At 37.9% G+C, this 27,435-nt stretch overlaps 1 protein-coding gene across 1 annotated transcript in view; it reads right to left on the reverse strand.

The window, feature by feature from the left end:
• Positions 1 to 27,435, reverse strand: part of pacrg (PARK2 co-regulated) — a 93,350-nt gene that overhangs the window by 50,525 nt on the left and 15,390 nt on the right. Inside the window, exon 2 of the mRNA XM_052581253.1 lies at positions 25,109 to 25,243. Coding sequence (XP_052437213.1) covers positions 25,109 to 25,243 — 135 coding nt within the window. The remainder of the gene's footprint in view (positions 1 to 25,108; positions 25,244 to 27,435) is intronic.

Consider the following 27,435-nt stretch of genomic DNA (forward strand, 5'->3'; position numbering starts at 1 on the left):
TTTATTTATACACACACAAAATACTTTGTATACAATCTGTTTAATATAGATTTACAGTAGTATGCTACATGACAGCCTTGACTACAATGCTGTTAATGTTTACAAAATACTATACAATTAAACCATGGAAAAAAAAAATACTACCATTCAAAAGTTGGTAGGTCAATAACATGTGATTTCAAATAAATGCTTTTGTTTTAAATCTTCTATTGATCAAAGGTTTATGGCAAAAGAAAACAACACAGTCCTTATCACAGTGTCTCTAGTCATGAAGCAGCAGAAAATGGCATTTGGAACAAGCCATATCTCACAAGACAGATCAAATGTTCTCCACAATAAATGTTTTAAACTTTGTTGATAATGCCACATTTCATCTGCAACACTCACTGTAAATGAATGACTTCCGATTGGCTATTTGTGTGACCGCCCCTTTAGTCTGACCGCTTTAAATAGGCCTCAATTAGCAGTTTTAATGAGCAGATGAGTGAGAGTGCAGCTGCAGGCAGAGCCTCAGAGAGACCTGCTCTCCACCACTCCAGATTGGCCAGACGGTGGCTGGCAGCAGCCGGGTGACCACCGCTGTGCCCAGGGCTCAATCTGCACACTCAGCTGCTCTTAATGCCCCTTTATTAGACTCTTTCTTTCTTCTTGTCTGTCTGTCTCTACCCCTCTTCCTAATCTCTCTAGGCTCTTTTGCAAGGTTTTAATTAAATCAAACATCAGAAAAGAAGTTTTCTGACAGCTGTTTGTTTATGCTAATGTGTCAGAAGAGCTCTCTGTTGTACTGCTCTCTGGCGACACCTCAGCTGCTAGAAAATCTAACGCTGACACGCACAAAAAGAGCCAGCGAAAATGTCTAATATCCTATAAAAAAAATACATCCTACAAGGACAATGGTTTCTCAACAAGACTGATTCAGAGAATGTCTGATTCTGCAGAAAATGATGGCCCAAAAATCATTTTGGTATTATGAGAGCTATAATTTTTTATACTATATAAAAACCGAAATGACAGCACGGAGAGCCACATTGTGCCTTATTTCCCACAGATCTGTGCTCTCTTCTTCCACGCCACATAAAGCCCTCAATGTTCCTACAGGCACGCGCATGATACTGTTACTCCTTCATTTCCCCTCTCTCTATCTTTGTCTGTTATTTATTGCATTTTATGCCACAAAGTAAAGAGAGTTAAGGAGAAAGTAGCCAGATGAATCAAATGCATATATTATACTGTCATATATCAGATGAAGAAAAGAAAGTAGTTTTACATTTACCTTCATAACACACAGGCTAGACCTATAAAGAGAGCACATGCCAGACATGCCACACATGCATACTTTTATTACCTCTGATTAATTGTCTATTCATTTTCTAACAGGGGAACAGGGGATATTGAGCACACAGGAACAAGCTGTGATGGATCTGGTAGCTCAAAAGCACAAGACGTGAAGATCATTCCTCATAAAATCGCTCTCTTCCACTCACAAGGTGTGTCTATGTGTGTGTATGCTGCAGTGATGCACAGATGGCTGTGATTGTAAAAGACTACCATTCCGCACACTGTCAGTTTACTAATGGCTGCCACAACCTTGATTCATTATTATCAAAGATCTGTTTCCAGAGTGCTGGCATGGGAAAAATGATCACTTAAAAGTGCAAACAAATGCAAACGCAGAGAGAACATCAGAGACATCTGGGAGACAACGGCTTAAACACGAATAAAACAACAGCTACGGATGTGTGAAATTATTAGTAACTTTATGCAAATCAGGAGAATGTGAAGGATAAATGCACAGTTTGAGATGTCACATGTGATACTGCCAAGAAAGAGCAATAACTAAGCAACATTGCCTACATCACACAAGCACTAAAATGCCAGCATGTGAAAACACCCAACAGGGAACAATTCCTGCGTCTTCAACCATAAAATGATGGCTTTGATAAGCTGCATGGTCAGGCAAGCTTTAATGATTTGGTCATTTGGATATGATTAGTCCACTATCAGCAATAAACAAGCTATAAACATACAGCTGACTGTAGCAGAGCCATAATGCTTTTTTTTACACTTGTAAATCTGAGCCTGTTCAATACAGAGCATGACGTGGATATAAACATGCACCTGCACACGTACCACAGACATCTATTGTTTTAAACTACAGCAGCAGTTCTAAATTCCAGTCCTCGCGCCCCCCAGCTTTCAATATTTTGCATGTCTCCCTTAACACACCTTATTCAGATAATCAGCTTGTTAGACGTGAGCTCCATGCATGAACGGTGTTCCAATTGACATGGTCCCTACACAGTGTTCATTGCTCCTGCTCAGGATCAGCTTATAAACAGCTCAGGACCAGCTTAAACCAGCTGCCATGCTTCAAATAAATACCTAACCAGCATATGCTTTTTTTTTTTTCAACAGGGAACACAGAAATATAATTTTTGGATGCCTCCTTGATGTGGGACTGCCTACATAGACAGCCTTCTAAGAAGCATCCTAACTAAAATGACCAATATGTGGTGCTCTAGATTAGGCAGTAAACTTGTGTATCATACAAATAGCAAATTAACTCTAAATCGAATCCAAAGTTTGTAGTTAGCATGATGCTAAAAACATACACTTTTTGGTATTAAAGAATGAGTATATTTAAATTCAACATTTCTTTCCTATTGTCCACCATCTGTTTCCACCGAGCTCTTTGACATTTTCCTCAAATTATACAGAAGGCAATATATAGTCTTAAATTGTGCCTTAAAATGCTGACTACACTGTCAACTCACTACATCTCAAACAGAGCTACTGTCGTGCCTTGGGAGCTTGTAGTCCTTTTGCAGCGACACTCCTTTGGGCCATTGGCTAGAAGGTTAGTTGTCACAGGGAATTCTCCAGACCCATGGTTGGAAGAACAATGCGGATAGTGCTTCAGCACACGGACAGACAAAAAATGTGTCTGAACAGAAAGACCTAGATTAGGAGCCAAAAATCAGTCTTTGGGGAGGAAAAGGAAGATCTCTTGAGTTTCCATCTCACTCCAGGTGAAGCTCATTTCCTCTCATGTATAGCTCTCACATGAGAGTATTAGTTGCAAGCCTGAGGCCATACATGCAGGCTCTGAAACCTTAATGTACCCACAAACTCCTCTACTACAGCTTCCATCTTCATTTTCTCACACACCCTTTCTCTCTTTCTCTCTATAGGAGACATACAGAGAGTTCTCTTTGTACTGATCTGTAATGGTACAGCTATACTGCTCACAGGGAGTCATACACATTTAAAGATATTACGGCTGATGATGATGATGATGTGTGTGTGTGTGTGTGTGTGTGTGTGTGTGTGTGTGTGTGTGTGTGTGTGTGTGTGTGTGTGTGTGAATGCCCACACCTCATTTCACAAGAGAGCTTGACTCTTTCACCCCTCCTGCAGATATGAGGCGTGTTATGTTCTAAAAGGCTGTTTGAGGACAGAGGGTGGTTTGTACCCTTGAAAGACTGCAGCGTTTTCAAACCCCTGTGTTTTCATTGCTATAGTCTCACACACATACTTGTTTAACTGGTCTTGCACATGTAACAGATTCTGTTATGTTTTTCTTTCACACAACACAGGGAGAATGTGAGCAATGCGCATGTTAAAAGTTTGGGGTCGTTACCATTTTTAAGATTTTTTTCTCTCTTGTGCTCACCAATGCTGAATTAATTTGATCAAAAATGCAGTAAAAACTGTAACATAAGGAAATATTAATACAATCTAAAATAAACGGAGCAATTCCAATAGGGTCCTCGCACTGCAGTGCTCGGGCCCTAATGATTTCTACTATAATATATTTTGTCAAAGTTACATTTTCAGCAGCCATTACTCCAGACTTCATCTTTGATTAATATAACGTTTATAAACATTTGTTTAAAATACAAATCTTAGATTTACATTGAAAGAGGACCTTGAGGCATATCAATGAATATTAGCAAATGCATAGTAACATTATAAAACATCTTAGCATTGTAGCACAAATTTTTGCAGTCAAGTGCCACAAAAAATATAGTTTGCTTGCAAATCGTTCTATTATGACAATATTGCATAATCATCACATAATCTCTGTCTTTCTGTCTAAGAGCTATCTATATTCAGGGGTCAGTGTGGTGCGTGTGTGTGTTTGTGGTGTACTAAATTGCATTCAGAGTCCCATCAGAGATCCAGCAACAGTAGAGTGCTGAAGCACACTCGCTCGCATTAGTTGTTTGAGGATTTAAAAGTGGCAGAAAAGATTATGGTCATTTGCAGAGTCCTGATGGTGTGTGGAGAGGGGTAAAGTTTAGTTTAAAAAGCTTCTCAGTAGGAAACAAGGCTGACAAACCAAAAGCATGAAATTAAAAATGTCCTCAGCAATCACAAATGCAGCTTATGAGCAGACTCGCAGTTTGCAGTGTTTACAGTACACTCACATCTAAAAGAATGGCGTACATGAATATTTATGAAGTGTTTTCGAAGTCAAGCCTCAACTCTTCACATTCAGACATGTGCATGACAAATACAGAAATGATTATCTTACCAGGCTGTGTTAAACTGTCTAAGGCGTACAGACAGACAAACAATAGCAATAAGAACAGCAATAAAGACACCAATAACAGCAACAGCCTGCTTTAGGTCTGGAGGAAATCGCTGGAAGGGTTGATAAAACACTTGGATGCAGGGTTCAGATTTAACAACAATAATGTGTGAAATTGGTGTAAAGTAAATAAAATGGTATTATTTGGCAGTTGGCCAATAATGTTATTACACTGCAACACAATACATAGTTTAAGATGTGTTTTAAAAATGATAGTCTAACTCTTGTATAGCTAATGTAGTGACCTTAGTATGTCCACATACCGTAATCCCACTCGTTTTTTATGCTGAAATATAATAAAGACCAAAAGCATTAGAGACATGATTTGTTTCAGACCAAATGCACGTTTATTAATGTCATTTCACTTTGTATTTGAAGCCAACCGAATATTTAGAGATTTATGATTATGTCGAAGTTGCATAAAAATATTGCTCCCTTTGCTTCCAAAGATGCTATTTCTCTGAAATCCATTGACAAAACTGCCTGAGTACTGGTAAAACTTATAAAAATAAAAAAATCAATCATTTAAATTCAACCAGATATGCTTTATTTCCTTGGCAGTAAAAAAAGCAATATTGTGTATTTGGAAAGATTGATTTCTGTAGCAAGAGAATGTTCACAAAAAAGATACCAAACTAAAATGGATAAAAAGGCTCGATGATCTATAATCTGATCTATCTATAATGATTTGTAAATATAACTTTTTTGTGAAGTGAGCTTAAAAGAAACAGTCCTGTTGACTAAGCAAGGAACTGAAATCACTGTGCTCAAAACACATCATTTGAACAAATTCTTGATCTTCATTTATATTGTTCTCATTGTGGAGACAAATAGGGCTCAATGAGAAAATGATATAGGTACTATAAGGGGCTGAAAAAAATAACCAAATACATCTTTAAAGAATAACAGGTGGTAAGGATAATTTATGGCTAGTACAGTCAGTTTTCTCAATTCACTCACCATTGGGAATTTTTGCAAAAAGTTACATTTGCACATTTCATCCAGAAATAAGTCTTAAGCACTAAAGGTCATCTAATCCAGCTCTGGGCCGTCTGATTTCAGTAAGTACATTCCTCTCATGCAGGCTGCTGCCTCAGAGGGAAAGGTTATCCTCGTTAGCCAGATTAAACCTTTAAACGCCCTGTCATGGGCTTAATCGATGGGCCACTTCATTGCTGTGCTGTATCGATCTATGTCGTCAGGGGGTCTGCCTCAGCACGGGGTTATAACACAGCAGGCAGGGATGCTGTCAGACCCCTCTGGAGACCAAACACCCACACATCTACACAGGACACAGGACACAGCATCTGTCTGAGCTTTCCAGGCAAAGAGAAAGAGGCCAAAAATGTAAAGAGACTGAGTGAGAGAGATATGGACAGAGAGAGAGAGAGAGAGAGAAGAAAACCTAACTCAGCAGAAACCTCTCACCTTTGGCTGGTATGTTGGATGCTGAGATCTTTGCCAGGATAGCTGATAAAGCACAGAAACAAACTACCTTGAAGCGGATGGTACTGTAGATAGGGATTCGGACTGTACTATATGTTTACAAACACGAGAAAAAATCCAATAACACAGTTTAATCTAAAGCAATATACTGTATGTCAAAGAGATCAGCATCTGTACACAGTTTTCTCAGTGCTGTATGTGATCTGAAAGGTCCTGAAAACTTTCTCAATTCAGACTCACAGTCATTACTTAACTCGTTACCCAGAGCATCTTTCATTCATCTGTTCAAGCCATCTAGAATGGTGATGAATACAGATCACTAATGAACATGTAGTAATTGGACATGTAATTATAAGATGGAGGTTTATGAAAATATTATGAAAATATTTCTAAAATGATACAGATACTATGTGGAGTAAATAAATGCACAATATTGAGAAAGTGTAGCTAATATAAAGTATATTTTGAGTACAATTAGTTTTAAAAATGGTACACAAAAAAATCACTCCCAAATAAACCAATGTTATAGTATTTTGTGCAGTTTTACTGCTACTGTTGTACTTGACATAAACAGACACCAATCTGTATGTTTACATATATAATCAGTAACAGCAACAATACATTTATTTTAATTCAGCAATGATACATTAAATTAATCAAAAGTGACTGTAAAGATAGAAATTAATAAAATGTTAATAGAAAGATTTATATTTCAAATAAATGCTGTTTTATTGCACATCCTCTATTGCATTTTCTACTAAATAATTATTTAAGCAGGACAACTGCTTAACAATGTTTTTAACATCGACAATAATAAGAAAGTTTATTTGAACTCAAATCAGCATATTAGAATTATTTCTGTAGGATCATGTGACACTGAAGCCTGGAGAAATTGACGATTAAAATGTTCCTTTTCCATTTCAAGAATAAATACATTTTAAAATATACTGAAATAAAAAGCAGTTATTTTATATTGTAATAATATTTTTCAATATTACTGTCTTACTGCATTTTTGGATGAAATTTATGCAGCTTTGGTGAGCATGCAAGACACTTTTTTCAAAAGCACAGAAAGTCTTACCGATTCCGAACTTTTGAAAAGTAGTGTATATCTACAGTTCATATTTTGAATATATATTTATGTATTTATGCATATACAAAAAAATGACAGAGAATCAATCCATTTCAAAGGCAATAAGACGAACAAAGCTCAGATGATTGAACATATGCATTTCCTCTAGATAAACCTAACTGCAGCTGAGCTCTTTGCAAAGCCAGACCCAGACTTCAGAGGCAATGCAGTGAGGAGGAACCAGGCGGTGGAGAAAAACTCCACTGATGTGTCATTTTGCTCTTAATCAGAATATAAATGAGAAGGAGGAAGAAAAGGCTCCTGTGTGTGTATGTGTGTGTGTGCTCCAGACACCTGCTCGGCTCTTCAGGAGAAAAGGATTGTGGAGGAAGTGTAAGGGAATGTGAGCACATTAAATGCTGTGAATGAAGCACTTTTCCTCACTGAATGGACTAAAAAGCTCACTTGTGCTCTTTTTCTCTCTCTCTATCGGTCATTCATATTCAACATCTCTCTCACCTCTGATAAAAGGACTGTAATATCACAGAACTAATGCAGGCATTCATTTACAAAACTCTGAAATGTGACCTCATGCAGACAGCTATTTCGGGCAGCAGCCAGAAGAGCATTTAGTTCACTTTAATCTCAACCTCTCTTGCATCAAATCTAATGTATCAAGAGAATAAACAGCAATTACTAAGCACATGCACTTGGGGTATGCCATATACATCACTCCAGAAAATAAATAAATAAATAAATAAACATCTAGTAAACCCAATCCATATCTCACAAAAGGTGATATTTTAGATTACTTTTCACAAAATCATATTATGCAAATAAATACAGGAACAGGAACTTTAGCAACGGCTGTTTGACAGACTTTCTAAGGTACAGCTAATCCAAAGTTGAAAATACTTGTTCCATTACAACAAACTAAAATTTTAAATAGTTTGTATGCCGTGAATTTAGGTACCACAACATTTTAATGTAAAAATATCCATTATTTATCTTCTGCTACACAACTGGCAGATAACTATTATGGTGATTAAATATTGTGAATAAATAAATAAATGATCCTTTAAAAAAATCCTTTGTGTTCTACAAAAGAAAATAAATAATTAATAAAAATATATTTAACTACTGTAATAAATTTAACAAAGAAGACTGTGTAAATAATGTTCATGTTTGGAGGTACCAACTCTCATATATCACACTTGAAACTTCCTTGAAGTATTCAATAGAATAGAGCCAACTTGTGTTAAGGTGCAAAAGGCCTAACAGTTAGGCATCTCGGTGAGAAACAGCCTGCACTATTTACAGATAGAACAATAAAGTCAGGACAGAATTTATTAGGAGCTGTAATTGATTTGACTGAAGCTCTGCTATGTTCAGTCTATTTGTGGGACACTGGTTTGAACTTTTCTCTTTGGATTTCCACCTTTTCTATATTACTGCCATTTGCATTTGTCCTCGCCCTGCCCTCTGACGGTAAATGAGCTGAGCAATGTCCTCAGCCTCGGTGTCTTTATTAAAATCACATCTGAATGAAGACATGAGGAGGGGACTGGAGACACGACTGTCAGGTGGACGGGCTGTCAGAGTCGGGCATAGGAAGGGTCAACCTGTCTTCATTTAGCACGCGACTCCAAATAATACAGCACTTCATCTCACCTCTAACTGTCAGGGGAGGGAATGGGAGAAAGATGCTAAGCAGTATGGCGGAACAGCCATGGCTCAGGACCAGGACATTTGTGTCCACTTAGGAAGTGATTTAGCGTCTCTTGAGCAGTGGTGCTGCCGCAGACCTCTGCCTTTGGGGGTGGGTAACAACAAGAGTTCTCACGTGAGACTCATACCCTGCAATGCGCACTCTTGCCTGGGCCAAGGGTCATTTATCGTGAAAGCCATTACGGTTATTAAAGTGCTCAGACAGGAAGACGAAAGGGCTGCTCATGACTCAGAGGTGGCACTGGAGATGCTGGACTATAGCACTGACGTTCATTGAGACAGAGCAATAGATAAGATGGCAAACACACCCCCTACCAGCCAATCAAATGCAACTCTGATTGCCCACCACTTCCAATAAATACCCTAATTCAGCCCAACTCCATTCCATCCTACTTTGATTCTCTAAAATGCACCATTTGGCTCCAGCTTAATTTCATTAAAGCAAAAATTTACTCATAGGTTGTTTTATTGCTATTATTTGCAGACGGAAAGCAATACTACAATGTTTCTCATAATGGAGTCTCCCTCAGTGTGCCCATTTCTTATAAACGCCATTGCCCCCCAGACTGACAGATTGCATTGAATTTTGTCATAAATAAAAGCCCTGACAAAGAGCCATTATGAAAGGTCATTAAGATTGTGGAAAATGGAAGCCATTTCTCCGAGCGGGGGAGAAGGCGGGCCAGCTCTGAGGACTGAATGAACACTTTGCTTCTAATTTTCCTCGAACAAATTCGAGCTCCAGGGTTTCCTGTCATCCCATTAGAGACCAGAGAGAGTGAAAAATGATTTCTTCTGGTGCTCTGAAGCCGCTGCGCATCAGAAATTAAACCGAATCAGGTGTGACATCAAGTAACCACTCTTTAGCTAGTCACCCCTACTCCGATCAAAGATGAAGAAATTGAGGATGACCAACGGACGCGATCGAGCACTTCAAAGTATCGGATGCAACTTCAAAGTGTCTGGTTCACAGAGATACACAATTTAACATAAATACTGTGTCATGCAGGAAGTCTAACTAAAAAATGCTGAGAGTTCACAGCAGGGATTTGTAGATTCAAATAAATAGTTGAAAACGAAGACAGGAAAACTGAAGAGTGCAGAATGGTTAATGATGTTAGGCTTGACTACGGCATGTGAAACCTTGCAGCTTGTCGGATGCCAATAGACCCCCTCAAAAGCGACCGTGACCGCGTGTCAGCAGAAAACATTTGCAGTGCTGATGAACTGAAGTCAGAAAAGGCATCAAGGATGTGCGGACTTCAAAAACAGTTGTTTAGTAGGGATAAACCTGACATTTCATTCCACTAATGGTTCACAATAGCTGTATGATCACAAAATGTGATATTTAAACAAAACAAACTAAAACTCCATGTCCTAGCAGAGAGACTTTAGAAAGCTGAAATGAGTAACAAGAATGGACAGTACTCATGTTCACTGCAGAGTTCATACCACATCTATAACAATAAAGACACAGGGAAACGATATAGTTGGAATCACTTTCAGAATGATGGAATCACTTTCAGACTAAAGGGATGATCACACTGGACTTTCATTTCATTGAATTCTATTCATACGCATGTAAATTAGTGAGAATGGAAACAAAAACTCACATAAAGAAGTTTTGCATTTTGCTTTGCTCCAAAGTAAAAAACAATTATGATGAATTTATGCACTTTATTTTACTTCAAAATCTTGACCACTCTTCACTGCAATTATAAAGCTTGGAAATGGCAAGGCAATTTTTAAATGTAACTGTAATGTGATTGTATTTGTCTGAAAGAAGAAAGTCTTATACACCTAGAATGGCTTGAGGGTAAGTAAATGATGGGGTCATTTTCATTTTTGGGTGAACTAACCCTAAGACATGTAACCAGCGGAGGCATGATACATCATGTTGTGGCCTCTTAGCTCAGGAGTGTCCAATCCTGCTCCTGGAGGGCCAATGGCTCCAAACAGCTGCAATACACTTGCCTGAAGTTCCTAGCTATATTGGTGTATGCCTAGCACAGCAACATGCTAACAGCACACTGTACTGAAATCAGCTACATTCAAGTTCTTGCCTTTGTAGTACTTGATAGTACCTCAAATCATAAACTAACAAGTTTCCATTTCTATGTCGCTGCCTAGGAGTTCACTAGGTTTTGGAAAAGAGCTATTGGGTGGGGGTTTTGCTGCAGAGATAATGGAAAAAAACACAGAGGCTGTTCAAACCTACTGTGAACAGGTCTGTGGGGGGTCTATGTCTCACACACTGTAAGCAGTATTGAGGGGGTCTTACACACACAAACTGTAAGGTGTGAGGGGGGGTCTGTCTCTCAGAGGACGTTTGTGACAAAGAGAAAAATATGCTGATTTGTGGAATTTTTACGGGAGGAGACAAACACAACAGCTCAGCACTTTTAGGATCCTGCCAACCTCTCTGCCTAATGCTGGTGACAACCAAACACACACACTCTTACATTATGACACACAAAACAAACACTTACTGTACAGCCACACAGAGAGATACAAACTCACACGTACACTGGCCATAGACAGAGGTGCTCTGGGGCTGTAATAAGATTTAGTCACAGTGCTGGGTCAGTTCTCAGCCATATTGGGGTCACAGATGTGGTTGTCACCTTGGCCCCTCATCCATAATTCAGTGTTTTAATATAGCGCCACCTCCTCTGCCCCGCTGTTGAGGGCTTACAAGCCACCACCCGCGTCTCTCCCTCTGTTTCTTCTCTCAACCTCGCTTTCCTTTTGTTTTGTCTTTTTTTCCCTGACACAGGCTGACAGTAGCTGTCCATTTGTTGAGAGCAGTTGGTGTGAAAGGAGGTGTTTGATAGCCGGTAGGACGTCGCGTCGTTCTCTGGCCTACACAGTCGTTCTGCCTCTTATGCACGATGAGAACAAAGCAAGGTGACACTTTGACAACATCCTTCGCTCGTCTCCTCCATCACTCTCGCATTATCACAAAAGAAGGAAAAGAGAGACGTACACAGTCAGCAACCCCTCCCCTCTCTCTCCTCTGTCCCCTCTCTCTATCCATCTCTATTTATCCTCTTTCCTGCATGTTTGCGTGTGTTAGGTGGGGAGATAAGTACTCAGGGGCAGGATCATCAGTTTTGATGTAGTGACTCAAAGCCACATCCATCAGGACACAAAGGCCGTCAGACCCCATAATGGAGAAAAGTGTGACAAAATCATTAATTAGCTTTACAATGTGACCTAGACGGAAATTCAGTGGCATCCACTCAGGATGTGACGGATCTATACAGCTGCTAATGTAAGTAATCAAGGGAAGGGTGGTGCAGTGAACAAATCTGGGATGGAAAGCAAAAGGTTGAAGGTTCATGGAAAACCCTGTGCTTCTAATGATCTGGAACAAATTCAAATGAGCTTTAAACATGACTAACCACATAATCATTTTCTACAATGTGTATAAATCATAAAAATGAAAAAATGTGCATGTTATTTAAAGAGATAATTATTGATAAACCCAACAATTAAAAAAACTTCTGCAATCATTTACTCAGCCAAACATGAATGAATTTCTTTCCTCAGCAAAACACAAAATATATTTTGTCCAAGAGAAAGACAACGATCAAAGTGTGCACATCCAACAGGCCAAATATCAATGTGGGTGCTCAACCACAAAAAACTGCACATAGAAACATCTAAGTTGGCACACTAAAACTCAGAAAAGTTTAGAAAAATACAGGTGACATTTCAAGTTTAAAAGCTCTTAATCAGAGGTCCAAGACAAATAACTGTTTTATCTAATGAAAGTCAGTGGGGTCCAACATTGTAAAATATTGTCTTTCATTGTACAAATAAAAACAGTTGAAACATTCTTAAAAGATCTATTTTTGTGTTCTGCAAACAGGTTTGGAATGACAAACACTCAGAAAAAAGGTACCAAGCTACGAAAGCTAAAAGATACAGCCTTATTTACCCTAAATGTTATATATTAGGACCTTAAAAGTATACTATTGCTTTAAAAGTACATACTAGTACCTAAAGTTTACATATTAGTACAATTTGAGAGGGTTCCACCCAGTAATAGTTTTTTACCTTTTCTGAGTGCAGGAGAGTGAGTAAAGGATGGCAGAATGATCCCTTTCAGCCAAACACACACAATTAACGGATCTTGTCCAAATATCAGATTCAGGCATGCTTCAGGACCTCTGTATATTCTGTATGGCATTTTTCAGTTTTCAGACACAGCCTGAACCTCAGTCTGAACCAACCCTACAATCACATCCACCACACAATAGCTAAACCGCCAGAAGATCAGTCACTTTTCTGCGTATATCTAGGGGTTCTCAGAGCTCCCCAGAGCAACAGAAATAGGCCGGTGATTGTGCCTAATCTCACCTTCCTTTAAATGTCATTTGAGTCAGAAAGAGAAGGAGAGTGAGAAAGAAAGAGATAGGGTGGCGGGGCTACAACCTACCTACTCACACTGCCATCGGAAATTAGTGTCAGGTGGGAGTGGGACCTACTGAGCCAAGAGAGATTATATTATATATATATTTAACTTTTCATTCAGCATTGTATTGCCATAGCTTTAGTTATCTTTATGAATACATTCACGGGATAAACAGAAATTCATCTGTAATCACAAACTGATGGGTATATTCTGTCAATAAAGAGTAAAGTAGAGTTGTATACTAATACTAAATCTACACGATGGATGGATGGATGAGTGAATGGATGGAGACAGGTAAATGGATGGATGATGCGTGACAGACGGAGAGATGGATAATGAGAAAATGAATGCGAGAATGGAGAATAGTAGGTAGACAGACTGATAGACAGGTGAATGAATGGATAGATGAATGAGTGGAGACATGCAGGTAGATATACAGCACAGGTGGATGGATGAAATGATGGATGACGACAGGAAATGGATGGATGGATGTAAATACAATTAAATACTGTAAATGATGATAAAATATTAACAGCAAGCAACTGTTCAGACTTAATCGTATAATACTGTACTTTTTTAGTCTAGTCAGATGATTATATATATTATTACCGTATTTTTTGGATGATTAAGTCACACCTGAGTATAAGTCGCATCAGTCCAAAAATACGCCATGATGAGGAAATGTGGTGAGAAGTCGCACTGGACTATAAGTCGCATTTATTTAGAACCAAGAACCAAAAGAAAACATTACCATCTACAGCCGTGAGAGGGAAGCTATATGTTTTCAGTGTAGACTACAGGAGCACTGAGCAGCATAGAGCGCCCTGTAGATTGTAATGTTTTCTCTTGGTTCAATTGTCTTAGTTAATTTCTCTCGGTTCATGTCAATTAAAAGATAAATAAGTCGCACCTGACTATGAGTAGCAGTACCAGCCTAACTATTAAAAAAAGTTTGACTTATAGTCCGGAAAATACGGTAATATATATATATATATATATATATATATATATATATATATATATATATATATATATATATATATATATATATATATACATATATATATATATATATATATATATATATATATATATATATATATATATATATATATATATATATATATATATATATATATATATTACCGTATTATTAATTTCTCTCGGTTCATGTCAATTAAAAGATAAATAAGTCGCACCTGACTATGAGTAGCAGTACCAGCCTAACTATTAAAAAAAGTTTGACTTATAGTCCGGAAAATACGGTAATATATATATATATATATATATATATATATATATATATATATATATATATATATATATATATATATATACATATATATATATATATATATATATATATATATATATATATACATATATATATATATATATATATATACATATATATATATATATATATATATATACATATATATATATATATATACATACATATATATATATATATATATATATATATATACATACATATATATATATATATATATATATATTTTTTTTTTTTTTTTTTTTTTTTTTTTTTTCGTATCCAGTGAACGGTAAACAAATCAGCAAACCAAGTTTATTGAAATGTGCAATACAGTTATGGTGTGTTCACACCAAACGCAGAGCGAATATGCAATTATGCGTTTGGGCTAAATGCGTCACGTATTTTGCGTCGTTCACTTTGCCTGGCGCGAATTTGTCCATAAATTTGTGTCTTTGCATTAACTTTGTATGTAATCTACTTGCACGAAGCATTACATTCGTATTTGGTTACACCATTATGCTAACAGTTATAATTATACCATAATCATTTTATTATTCTGTCAGAGAGAACCTTAAAGATTGTCTGTGTTGGTCTTGTAAGATTATTTTGCTGTTACGGTGTGTAGGCTTATACCTATATTTCATAATGATTCTGAACATTAACTATTATTGTTGTTTGCATCAGTTGTTGGTGACAAAGTCACCATTGGAGGTTGGATGATAAGTGTTGAAAGCCACATCATGTGAAGGCATCCAGGAAAGCTTCATCACAGAGCTTGCTGCAGTTTCTGCCAGCTACTGTCTTCAACTTACAAAACCAAGAGAAAGCTACAAGGACATTGGAGTTTGTTCAAAGATATTGTTAGATTTTTTGCCCCTCTTCCCAGCTTTGTTCAGAAATAGTAAATTATCTATTTTTACCTACCATCCCACCTCTCTCTTTCTTTATGTCTCTCTGACATATAAGACCCCAATTAATCTTAACTTGCGACACCTAACATCCCATATTTCTTTATTTTTACATTTTAGTGTGATGAGTTTAGTTTGGTGTGAACCATTAGAGGGAAACAAAGGCAAGTGACTGTGGTGTCAAAGAAGACAGGGCAAGGTTTTACAAAAACCATATGAACTTTGATTGGGATAGTATTTTATAAGGTGAAGTCACACGTTCTGCAACCAGATGTTCATGTCAAATCATAGCATTTTGTTATGTTCAGTCCAGTCTCACTGGTGAAGTGGAAACATTGTCATTAATAATACTTTAAAGGGTCATGAAACCCACTGTTTCAGCACTGGTTAGTTCTCACCACATTTTGAAAAAATGCTAAAAAAGCGGGTGTGGTGTGCTGCTTCGGGTTCATACAGTTTCATTTCGCTCCCATCGAGTTAAAAACACAAATAAATGCACAGCCATTTGCACTCTGTAACGAAAACATGCATGAACGTGCTGTTGCACCTCTGATTACCTTTTAAGGCTTATTCTGCGGGAATTATATTGACAGGTTGTGTCATGGAGCTGTAAAAACGGTTATACTCATTAAGAGAATCACGTTTGTGCTGAACTCTTACTAAAAAGCAAAACACTCTCCTTTGATTCATGAAAGTTTCTCATATAATCTATGAGATTTCACAGTCTGAAGCGACTCTCTTGTCTGAGCAATTTGTGTTCAAGTAATTTTAAGTTGTTTTCAATTGTAGAATGTAATTTTAAATCATTAGCTTCTAGCAGTGTTACAATGTAAAGATCACATTCTACTAGTGGTCGACCGATATTGTTTTATTGGCAGCTGCTGCCGATGCCAATATCTTGGAACACATAGGGCCGATATAATTTTATATCGGAGTTTATTTGACAATGAATTCAAAAATAAATGTGTAAAATAAACATATTTATACTTTAGATGACAAAGTATTTTTCACAAATAAATAAATATGTAATAAAAAATATAATAAAAAAGGAAGTTAACACTGTAACCAACAGGGCACTCAGTATTCACATAGTTTGTGTGCACTGGGAATCATATTTTTCAAATAAAACCAGGGTAACACTCATTTTACGTACAGTACACAGAGAATGTACTGTACGTATATATATTTTACAAATTTTACAGTAATAAATGCTTATGAAATTACAGTTGGAATACTAAAATAACAGTGTAATGACAGTAAATACTGTAAAGCGTTCTATAGCACGGTACAGTACTGTTATATTTTTTACAGTAATAAACTGTTGTTGCAGATTACTGTAGAATAACAGCTTTATGCTGGCAAATGTAGCTACCAGTAGTTTACTGTAATTTAACAGTGACATTTTTAACAGTGGAAGTAGACTAGTAGAATGACAGTACATATGGAACAGCAAGTATAGGGTGCATGTAAGGACAGAGACCGTCCGAGCAGTTACAAAGAGAGAAAAACAATCAGAGAGACTGTAGACAGAGACAACAGCTGTAGGGTGACTACAGAGCTGCAGGGAGACAGGAACAGCCAGAGAGACAGTCAGTCATCATCTGAGCAGCTGCAGGGAGTGAGAAGGTCAGATCAGTCGCAGAGAGTTACAGAGCAGCCGTTTGGGAGACTGACAGAGGAAGAAGCCAGATAGAAATGTGGCCAGGGAGGTGGTGTCACTACACCTGGGAGACAAGAACAGCCTCGTGGGTGTCTGAATTTGAATATGAATGTCTTTCCTGATTCACAACAAGGGCAGTGACAGGGGCACTTTCATCTGCGGCGGGCGGATCGTATAGTGCATTAATCACAGGGACGTTCGAGCACTTCCACCAATCCAAACACACCGACCTTGAGGTTACAAGAAAGACATTAGGGCCGCCTATCCTCTTAAAAGAGGGGGAAGAAAAAGCTTTCAAGGTAATGAAATTCCACCATAAGTTAAATAAAAGACTTGTGGGGACAGGCCTGTGCGAAAATATACTTAAAAAAAAAAAGTCAGGGTAGATTAAATTGGATTTCTTCCCCTCCACCACCCCTCCACCCATCCTTTCTTTTAAATTAGGTTTAAGTGCGTGTGTGGCGTATTTCTTCTTTCTCAGGATAACAGCATTACCGTCCAGAATGAATAGAATCATTTCCAAACCAATTAACCTCTGACAGAATGGATGAGTGGACAGGAATGAGAGCAAGTGAGGAGAGAGAGTGTGTGCAGAAGGGAGAGAGGCTGATATCTTTGAGGGAAAAAAATAAGAAAAAGGGGAAAAGCTTTGCACAAGGGGACGAAGTGAGTGACAGGGGTCTTAGATAGTGATGGGACCAGCATGACAGCAACAGTTAGACAGCGGCATGAGGTAGAAGGGGGTAGAATATCAAATGGCTACCTCCCCCCAGTCAGTTTCCCCTCCGCCAGCCACAGTGCGCTGCTAGCATTAGTATTTGACATTAGTGTGCGCCCTGCTCATTCTCTATGCTGAGGGGTGTTTGGCATCCAGCTGCTATGGCTCCATTTAGTTAATTAAAGGCTCCATTTAGATCTGCAGCCTGCTGGCTATGAGCATGTCAATCAATAGCAGCTCTGTGGCTCACGATGGGGCAGAATGACTGATCCAACACCCCCCAGCCCCGGTGTGTCTCGCTCCTTCGGCCAAAGTCTGGGCTCTCAAAGACGCCCATCTTTAAGTTCAAATACATCAATGACTGCTACTCACCCAGCTTCCATATTTCTCCTTATAAATGACATGGACAGACTCTCTTTATTTAGGGCTGGAAGCAGAGAGAGAGCTCGAAAGAGCATCATCAGTAATTCAGAAAACACAATTTTCTGACTTCCCAGCATTTCACATCATTTTGCCTTCGCGTTAAACCCCAGTGGATCTGGAGCACTGTTGCCACAAAAATATTGTGTCAGTTTGAAGATTCTGACATTCAAATCTTCAAATGCTCTTTTGTAAATTACCCACAATTCCTTGCTGGAGTTATTCCAGGCCATTACATTAGGCAGGTCTACGAGCAAATATACAGTGGTTGATCGATAAAACACATTTCTACTAGCAGCCCATAAGTAAAATTAATTAAGTGCTTACTCTCCATTCTCAAGAGAGTGGTCTTTTATTTTAATTCCTCTCTATTTTTTTTCGCCTCCCTTGGATAATTGCAGTTAGGCTGCATGACTACAGCGGGAGATAAAGTGTTAAGAAGGGGGTTCAAGGATTGGTTGGTTAGCATTGGCTGTTACTGTCTTCACCATAAATTACATGGTAATGCATTGTTTTTACTTACAAAACACAAGAATTTGGCAGCATTTTACAGTAAAATCAAATAAATGTGATGTTAAACCATTTACATTGTTTCACTTCTTTTGTGTTCTGCAGAAGCATGAAAATCACACAGGTTTGGAACAATATGAGAATGAGCAAATGAGGACTTTTTTTGCTATCTGTTTCCTTTGACGTCAAAGCCCAGGATAGTCACTAGTGCTGCCATCAGCTAATCAAAGCATTATTTTCATGCAGAGTGACTAATCACATGGCATTCACGGCTCAGGTGATTGACTCAAAAAAATGTTCGGAACTTAGCGCCAATGCCAAAGATTTCATTAGCATTTGGAAACGGCACTGAAAATATGCTTGGGCCTTTATTCATATCAACTATCTCATGTTGAAAGGCAAACGGATGTTATCGGATGGCCTGATCTTTCCACAGCTCAGAATTAAAAAAACAAACAGTCCAAACATCTATGCAGGCAACTACCAATGACAGGGTGTTTTTGAAAAGAGATTGAAGGCATCCGGAAGGAGCTGCTCTTCTATTTTCTCTGTATTTAAACAAGTGTACGTGTCCTCCAGGTCTATAATGAGGCTGCTCCTGGATTTCAAAGCGGACCGGATTAACTCCTGAGAGTAATACCTCTCCTTGGACGGGTCATATAGCTGTCAGGAGAGGGTCTGTGCTCGCATAAGGTACCGCCCATTAAAATGCTAATGTGCAGATGGAGATAACATAGAGGGGAAATAAAAACACGCCACCTCAGCGCTGTGTCTGCAGTGTTACACATACTGACACACACTTAAACATACAGGTCTTCTCCTCCCCCTCCTCCTGACATAATTCAATCAGGGGATTGAATGGATGAGATCGCTTACCCTCTACATTTCCTGAAGCACTTGATCAGATTAATTGATTGTCCCCACACCCTCCCCAGCCAGCAGCATGATAGTAGGAATCAAGTTTACATTGATGTTTGCTATGAAATGCTTCTTCGATTTTACACCCATGTCAAATTTCAGAGCAAAAATAAATAAAAAATGTTGTATAGGCAGATAAAAAAAAGTACAGCTGATAAAGGTGAAGGATGGCATGGATGGATGGACAACTTGATCTTATTCAGAAGAGCCTGTGGTCTGAATCATGAATCAAATTACTCGTATAAGCAGTTAAAAAGGCTCAAATGTATGAGTTACTGATTTGAATCAGTTTAATGAATCAATCACTGTCTGAATCAGCTCTTGACTTACTCACTGAGCCACAAGTCCTCAACAACACAAAAGAAAGCAGGCTATTAAAAAAAATACATAAAATAATCAGTAAGGTGCCAGAAGTGAAAAACAGAATCATAAATAGAATCATTAAATTCTTTACAGGCTTGTTCACACCAACACAAATGTTCAGCACAAAAACACTGTCAATTCAATGTCAAAAGGTTTTTTTGCAGTTCAATGGAAAAGAAAGATTAGAACACCTCTGTCTAAAAAAATCTGTTGCATTAACAGCATGCAAATGTTTGTGTGGGTCTAAACAGATTCATTAACAGCCACTAATTCATATTTAAAATGTTTATCGCACCAAATTTTCACACTGAATATTCATCTTGTGAAGAAACCTTACAGCTAGTTCACATTGCCCCAAAAATCATTTTTTTACCTCAACCTGTTTATTCAGTGTTTGTTGGGTCTTGGGAAGCTTGAGCGGTTCGGTGTAATTTTCCAAAAATGCTTATGCAATATGACGTCATTGCTAATCATTGTCATTGCGATGACATAACAGTTCCTGTCAACTCCATAGAACCAAATTAACAGAAGACACAGGCTTTTAATCTGCAACTTTGCAAATGCAATAAAGAATGAAAATAAATATGTGCTGTGTATTTAGCATTAAATAATAAAATGTGAGCATGCAGAAAGACTGGTTTGCTGGGGATCTGCCAGATCCTCATCTCTATCAGTGACCACAACATCAGATACCTCTCTCTCTCTATGGAGATCCCTGCCCTGGAAAACACTTTGGAACACCATAAAATTGATGGACTCTTCTGATAGCAGCAGGACCATGTGCAAGAGATGCACAGACACAAAGAGAGAGAAAAAGAGTGAGAGAGAATGAGAGAGACCTCCTGCTTACTCTTATCAGTCTTGTGCACATGTTCTTAACACACCACATGTCAGAGCTTTAACTGCGGAGACAGCACGGGTGAGAACTGTGAGGACTTGTAGAAAGAAACTAAAAATATCAGTTCTCTACTTCACATCTCTGTGCATTCAAATGCTGTCCTTGACATTTAAACAGCAGCGTCTGTTCTTACACATCAACACACACATACACCTCCTCCCTGAATACACACACCTGAATGCTCACACATGTGCAAAGTTTTAAACTCAATTTTTAAAGATGCAAACGCACACAGTATCACACGAAAGTGCCTTCTTCTAAAGGACCATGTTTACCATGAAGTGGAAATACAGGGAGTTATGGAGGAAAGGTAAAAGGGGGAACACTTTAAAACGCCTGCAGGAATGCACTGCTGCTCCCTGCTGCACAGAGAGGGGGATACACAGAAGAGGAGACCAGATGAGATGAGATAAAAAGAGACATAGATATAGATATTAAAAGATACTGATTTAAATGTAAGGAAATGTCAGCATTGATCATCCCTGGTGTAAATAAGGGGTCAATGACAAAAAAAAAGAAAAAATATATATAAATTGAGTTTAAATATTATTTTTTTCCAAATTCTTTGACTCTATAATCTTCAAATGAAAGTTATGAATTTCTCAAAATGGTAAAACCATCAAATAAAAAGTAAAAACATTTTCCAACTCTGAAATCATTTGCATGCACATCTTGATCAGTGTACAAACATATTTTCATGGTGTTTTTATACAAATATAATTAATTATTAATTCATTAATTTCCTTATTTAAATATTAAGATTTGCAAAGTCGCACCACTTGACATTTTACATGCCAAACAAACCTAGCTTTGGTTAAAAAGGTTAAACTATGTGATATTTTAAGAAACCTTTTGACCTTGACCTCATTTTCATCTTTCTTTTTTCTTTATTATAACATCAGGACAATTGTACCACCCTGACATTTTATTTCAGGGTGTCATATGTCATATCATTGATCCAATGAAATATCTGCATTAATAAATCACCTGGACAAAAACAACAACAAAAAATCCTCTCTTTCGCGAGGATTGATCTGGTCACTGCATCTATTGCCCCAAAGGTTCCTCTGTGCTTTCACAGCTGTGCCCACATACTTCATGTAATAAACTAGCCTTTCATTCACGCATGCACTGCTTCCACTTACACCTAACATACACCTAATGAAACACTTCTAAATGGTCTCAACCCAAGCATGACCTCTAAGTGACCTAAGTGACCGCATATATTAGAGGGGTCGCTGAGGGCACGGTTTTACTCACGCATATGTGTATCATATTTACAGAGCGAAGGCGTGTAAATACTGCGTGTGAAAAGCAGAAGCAAATCAACAGCGGCATGAGAAGGAAAATCAATAGGCATTACAGATGCATTAGATGTGACAGCTACAATTTCATACACCACTTCCTGTCGGCTCCCAGCAATTCCATAACAACACAAAGAAAAAGAGACATTATTTTTTCAAAAGCATAGGAAAATTCATTTTGAAATTAGCTTTTAATAATTCATGTCAAAGGCTTTCGGAGTTTTTCCAACCAGGAAAAAAGAGAAATACACATGAAGGAGAGAGAGGTAAGTTGTGCTTGTCAGGCACTGTACTGATTCCTCTGAATTAGTGCGCAGACAGTAAGTTAACACCGATAATACTACTGCCGACCTTCATGAAATCAACACTATGTCTAACCAGCAGGCACACACAAAGACTCATGACAGTCTGCTATCAGGTCCACCACAGCTATAAGCTGTATCACTAAACAACTGAAGAGCAGAGGGGACAATGAGCATCACTCTGATTGATCAGAGCTCTTTCTATTTTTAAAGCATAATACTCACTCACATACAAACACACACTTTGTGTTTTCTATTAAGATTGGAATTTTGTTCACATATACAGTTCAGTACTGTTCCGAGGTTTTAGGCCACTAGTATTTTCACCAATTTAAGAATACTTTTAAGCCATTTATTTCTATCTTTAGCTGTAGAGAAATATCAGTTTACATTTCCAAACATGCATTTTTCCATTACATGTGAGATTTTTGTGACATCAGCCAGTGTGCCACACAGAGATCTGACCTCACCATTACCTTCACCATCATCTCCAAAATGCTTCAAGAAATCCAATCTACAGTACCTAAACAGTGTACCGAGGGCAGAAGCTGCTTCAAACGTAAAGGAAGGTCACACCAAATGTTGCTTTAACTTAGTTAATAGAAGTTAATTGATAAATAAAATGTATTTATGACTAGGGCTCTTATTCAGAATTTTTTCATCTTATTCAGAATTCTTATTCTTTTTTTTTGTAAAGAACTGGAACCGTGAGCAATTTCTAGGTTTCAGTTCCGAAAACGGTTCTGGTGCAACACGTAACCAAGTGCACATGAGCAGGCATGTTCTGATGATTCGCCGTTTCCTGTAAAGGTTTTCACAAACCGAATAACAGAAACACCACCCTGCTTCTTTGATTACTGAGCATATTGTTTCCAATGACGCGCACTCCACAGACTCTCGCGGTGCATAATGTCTTTAACTGCCGAACACATGTTTCCCACGACTGTACGTGCACTCGCGCCTTTGGTAACTGCACGATGTTTAGTCTGACTGTGCATGTACCGGCAGCGCACAGCAACTGCCGCCACTAAATTACATTATATTTGTCCCGTATTGTTATTAATATACATACTGACTTCAACTTGGACCACTAAATAAATAGACTGCTATTGTTATGTAAGTATGAGGGTGACAAACAAAGTGATAGAAAATATTTATTTTCATGCATTTTGAATGTGGAAACCACTCATTGCACCTGACTGCATTGTTATTTGTAAAATAAGGGCTTTATGGAGAGTGTATATACATGTTTATAAGTATAACAGTTTATAGTCAATTCATTTAGGGAAATGTACAAGTGTCTTAGCCCTCAAGGGACTATTTGGCCAACCAGCTTATTCCTGCTTGAAAAGCTAAATGTTATTGTTAGTGTAAAAAACATCAACTTTGAAGCACATGCTGATTGATGGACTATCATTACTCAACATTACTTACTACCTTCCAGCAACACTACATTCAATAAAGGTAAAATTGTAAAAAAAAAATAAAAAAAAAAAATTAATAATAATAATAATAGTTAATTTAAATGCAACTGGAATCAGAACCTGAAAATGTGTATACTGTAATATACATTGAATTTTGTCATTGCCAACCTTTAAATTAAGATGACAGTAAGTAACGAACAGTATTTAGCATTGAGTAGTTGAGTATTGTGCATTTTTCCTTACTAATATTTTTTAATAGTTTTTAATGATTTGAATGAAACCGGAATCGGAACGGTTAGGACAAATCGAAACCGGAACTGGAAAATTTCTAATGATTCCCTAACCTATTATGACATTGTTTTTGACAGCATCCCCATTTGACAGCATTTTTACACAAGTGCCTAAAACTTCACTGTAAATCAGCACTGTAGCTTTGCAGATATGTCTCTTGAAGCATTTTGGAGACGTCGACCCAGTTTTTCTGGATTTTGTTTGTCTCAGTTTGTTCTGTTTCTTCATGTAGTTCCAGACAGACTGGATGATGATGAGATCAGAACTCTGTGTGGAGCTTTGGCTGTTGTCAGACTCCTTTTGCAAACAAAAATCTCACTGGATTATTACAATTAATGGCAAGATTAATGTTTGAAAATTTAAACTGATATTTGCTACTGACACACTATGCAAAAGATAGAAATAACTGACTTTCAATTATTTTTTAGATGGTGAAAATAATGGAGGCCTAAGACTTTTGCAGCATGGTACTATAAATATATATATAACATTTCCGCGCTTACTTTTTCATTAATGGGTCAATGAAGTGGTGCTCATTTTTATTTTATTTTATTTATATCTTTTTATGGATCTATTAACTTATTTTGACACTTATATATGTATTGGGAAAAGTTGCTTTGTCACAATATGTTTTTGGGAAAAATGATATTCAAGCCACATTCCGTTGAATCATATAGCTTATGGTCAAAAACAGTCTACTTCAGGAAATGATTATCTACACTGTAAATGACAAGTAAAGAAATCAACTACAGTTTGTTTTGTATGGGAATAGCTATATCTACAAGTGATGTGTAAGGAAAGCTGCAAATATATTGCACTACAAAGACAGCAGGGCAAAAGTTAGCTTTTTAAATACCTTCCATGCAATGCGGTTGCCTTTAGAGTCATGTTCCAGTGCGATGGGAAAGTCTCCACGCTCGTAGAACTTACGGAAGGCTGTGGGTTTAGCTGGCCTCTCTCTGAAAGCCCCTGCAGCTGGAGGGCCCACCACCTACCAGACACAGAGAGAGAAAGCCTGTTAGATGTTTTGTCATCAGAGTGAATGGCAGTCTGAAAACCATCACAGAAAATGAAATGCTTTTGATCCTCTTTCATTCCAATGTAAATCTGGCAGGCTGCAAACTATCAATTATTCACAATGTCTGCCTCATATAATTCAAATCTAGCAGTTCACACAAAGTACATATTAGCAGTATAAATAAACTGGTGCATTCACCACAACATACAAGATCGGGACAAGCTAAAGAAAATGAAATGAGTGTTGTTTATTCGGGAACACATCTGAACGCGTAAAGGCCCCAGCAGGGAGAATGTGGCAGCCCGGGGCTTTGCTCTAGGCTTTGGCATTAAACTCTGACTTTATCTGAATAAAATCATGCAGAGAGTCACCCAGTGATGCTGTTTTGCTTAATTGCTAGGGTTGTTCAAATTTAAATGAATGCATAAAGCTAATAGTTAACAAACAACTATGCTAATGTGTTTATACGAGAAGCATGCTTTTGGCACATTAATACATATCTTGAAATGCTTTATATATCTTCTCTGTGGTCACAACAAAGTTTATTTGCAGGAATGAATCAATGTCTGTATGAAAAATAGAAGTTGGCCCTACTATCCTGAATTTGTGGTTGACAGTCTTGTTATAAACATGAATTATAGACACTAGCTGTTTAACTCATTGGTGTTACGTAGTTGATTTTGAGCTCACTGAATCAGTGAGTTGAACTTGAAAATTAATCAGTCAAGTCCAATACATGAACAGTTATAACCAAAAGCAAAAATAAAAGACACTTTCAAACCAAGCAGCCTTCTGTTCAGTCAACATGGCAAATCCGTTGCACATAGGAGATATCTGCATAGGAGAAAAAAAAAAAAAATCAGAAAGCGTGGATTCCTACTGAAATGACTACATTACTACACAGTAAGTAGACGAAATACTACACAGAATGTGTTTTTGCATTCCACTGCACTGATTATCCATTGTGTTTTTTCTACTGTAGAAACTGTGACTGTTGCATTCAGGTCTTTTGCAGCATCTCATGCATAATACAACATTCTAAAAATGTGGCGCTCAAGTTCGACTTTCAAAATATCTTTGTTGTTAATTTTTCGTTCAACTACCCCGTGTCTCACAATTTTAACATCAAAACACATTTTGTGTGAATAGCTCTTTAAACTGCTCTGATCAAACTGAAACCACAACTGATCAAGCAAAAAGATCAGATTGAAAAGATCTCAAAAGAATCATTCATTGACTTCTCTCAGAAACTTTCAGAAACATTCCAAGAACAATTAGGGAAGTTGTCACCATTTTTCAACAAATAACGACTTTGATCCATTTCTCTCACAAAGCTTTTTTATAACTTCAGAAGATGAATAATGATTGGAATAATGACTATTCATTTTTGGGCTGAATTTTCTGAACTTTCATATTCATATTCAATAGCCTCAAAGACGCCTATGATAAGATTCAATACACAATGCCTAGTTCAATCATTTATTTAGATGGCAGCAGAATCTTAACAGATAACATTCAGCCTGTGATGGACGGGCAGGAAGTAAATGTTCTCCAGACAGTGATGGTCAAGTGAGCACTTCCTGTGAGTGAAGGGAGATGATGACAGCAGAGTCCATTCTATCTGCTGTTAAACCAAGAACACACACACTCATCAGGGGAATGAGTTGTGAGTCCTCAGCCATCTCTTTCTATGAAAGCTGTGTTTCAATCACTGGAAACCGCTCTACCTCAGAGAGAGAGCAGCTCATTAATCCTCAGGCTGACTTCACATTGGAGATGGTGTAATTCCATGAAGGTGATCAATCACCTGCCCAAGCTGAGGCCACATCTCTCTCGCTCTCTCTGGGCTCCTAAACTGCTTCTGAGAGCCTCTGATGGATGCTCGGTGAGGGGCTGCAGCTCTCCGCTTGGGCAGGTGAAACCCGCATTAACATTCGCACTGCCCTCTCTTGCCTCCTACTCTCACAGGACACACTCCCCTGACAATATCATTCAATTTTTGATAATGTGTGTGTGTGTGTGTGTGTGTGTGTGTGTGTGTGTGTGTGTGTGTGTGTGTGTGTGTGTGTGTGTGTGTGTGGCTGGTGACTCACCAGGTTTAGAAGAAAAAACAGAGGCTGCTCTGATAAGGTCAGACTTCACACAACCGCTGCAGGCAACTAAAT

This window comes from Carassius gibelio, chromosome B17 (genome assembly GCF_023724105.1).
Source record: "Carassius gibelio isolate Cgi1373 ecotype wild population from Czech Republic chromosome B17, carGib1.2-hapl.c, whole genome shotgun sequence".
In the NCBI taxonomy this organism is placed as follows: Eukaryota; Metazoa; Chordata; class Actinopteri; order Cypriniformes; family Cyprinidae; genus Carassius; species Carassius gibelio.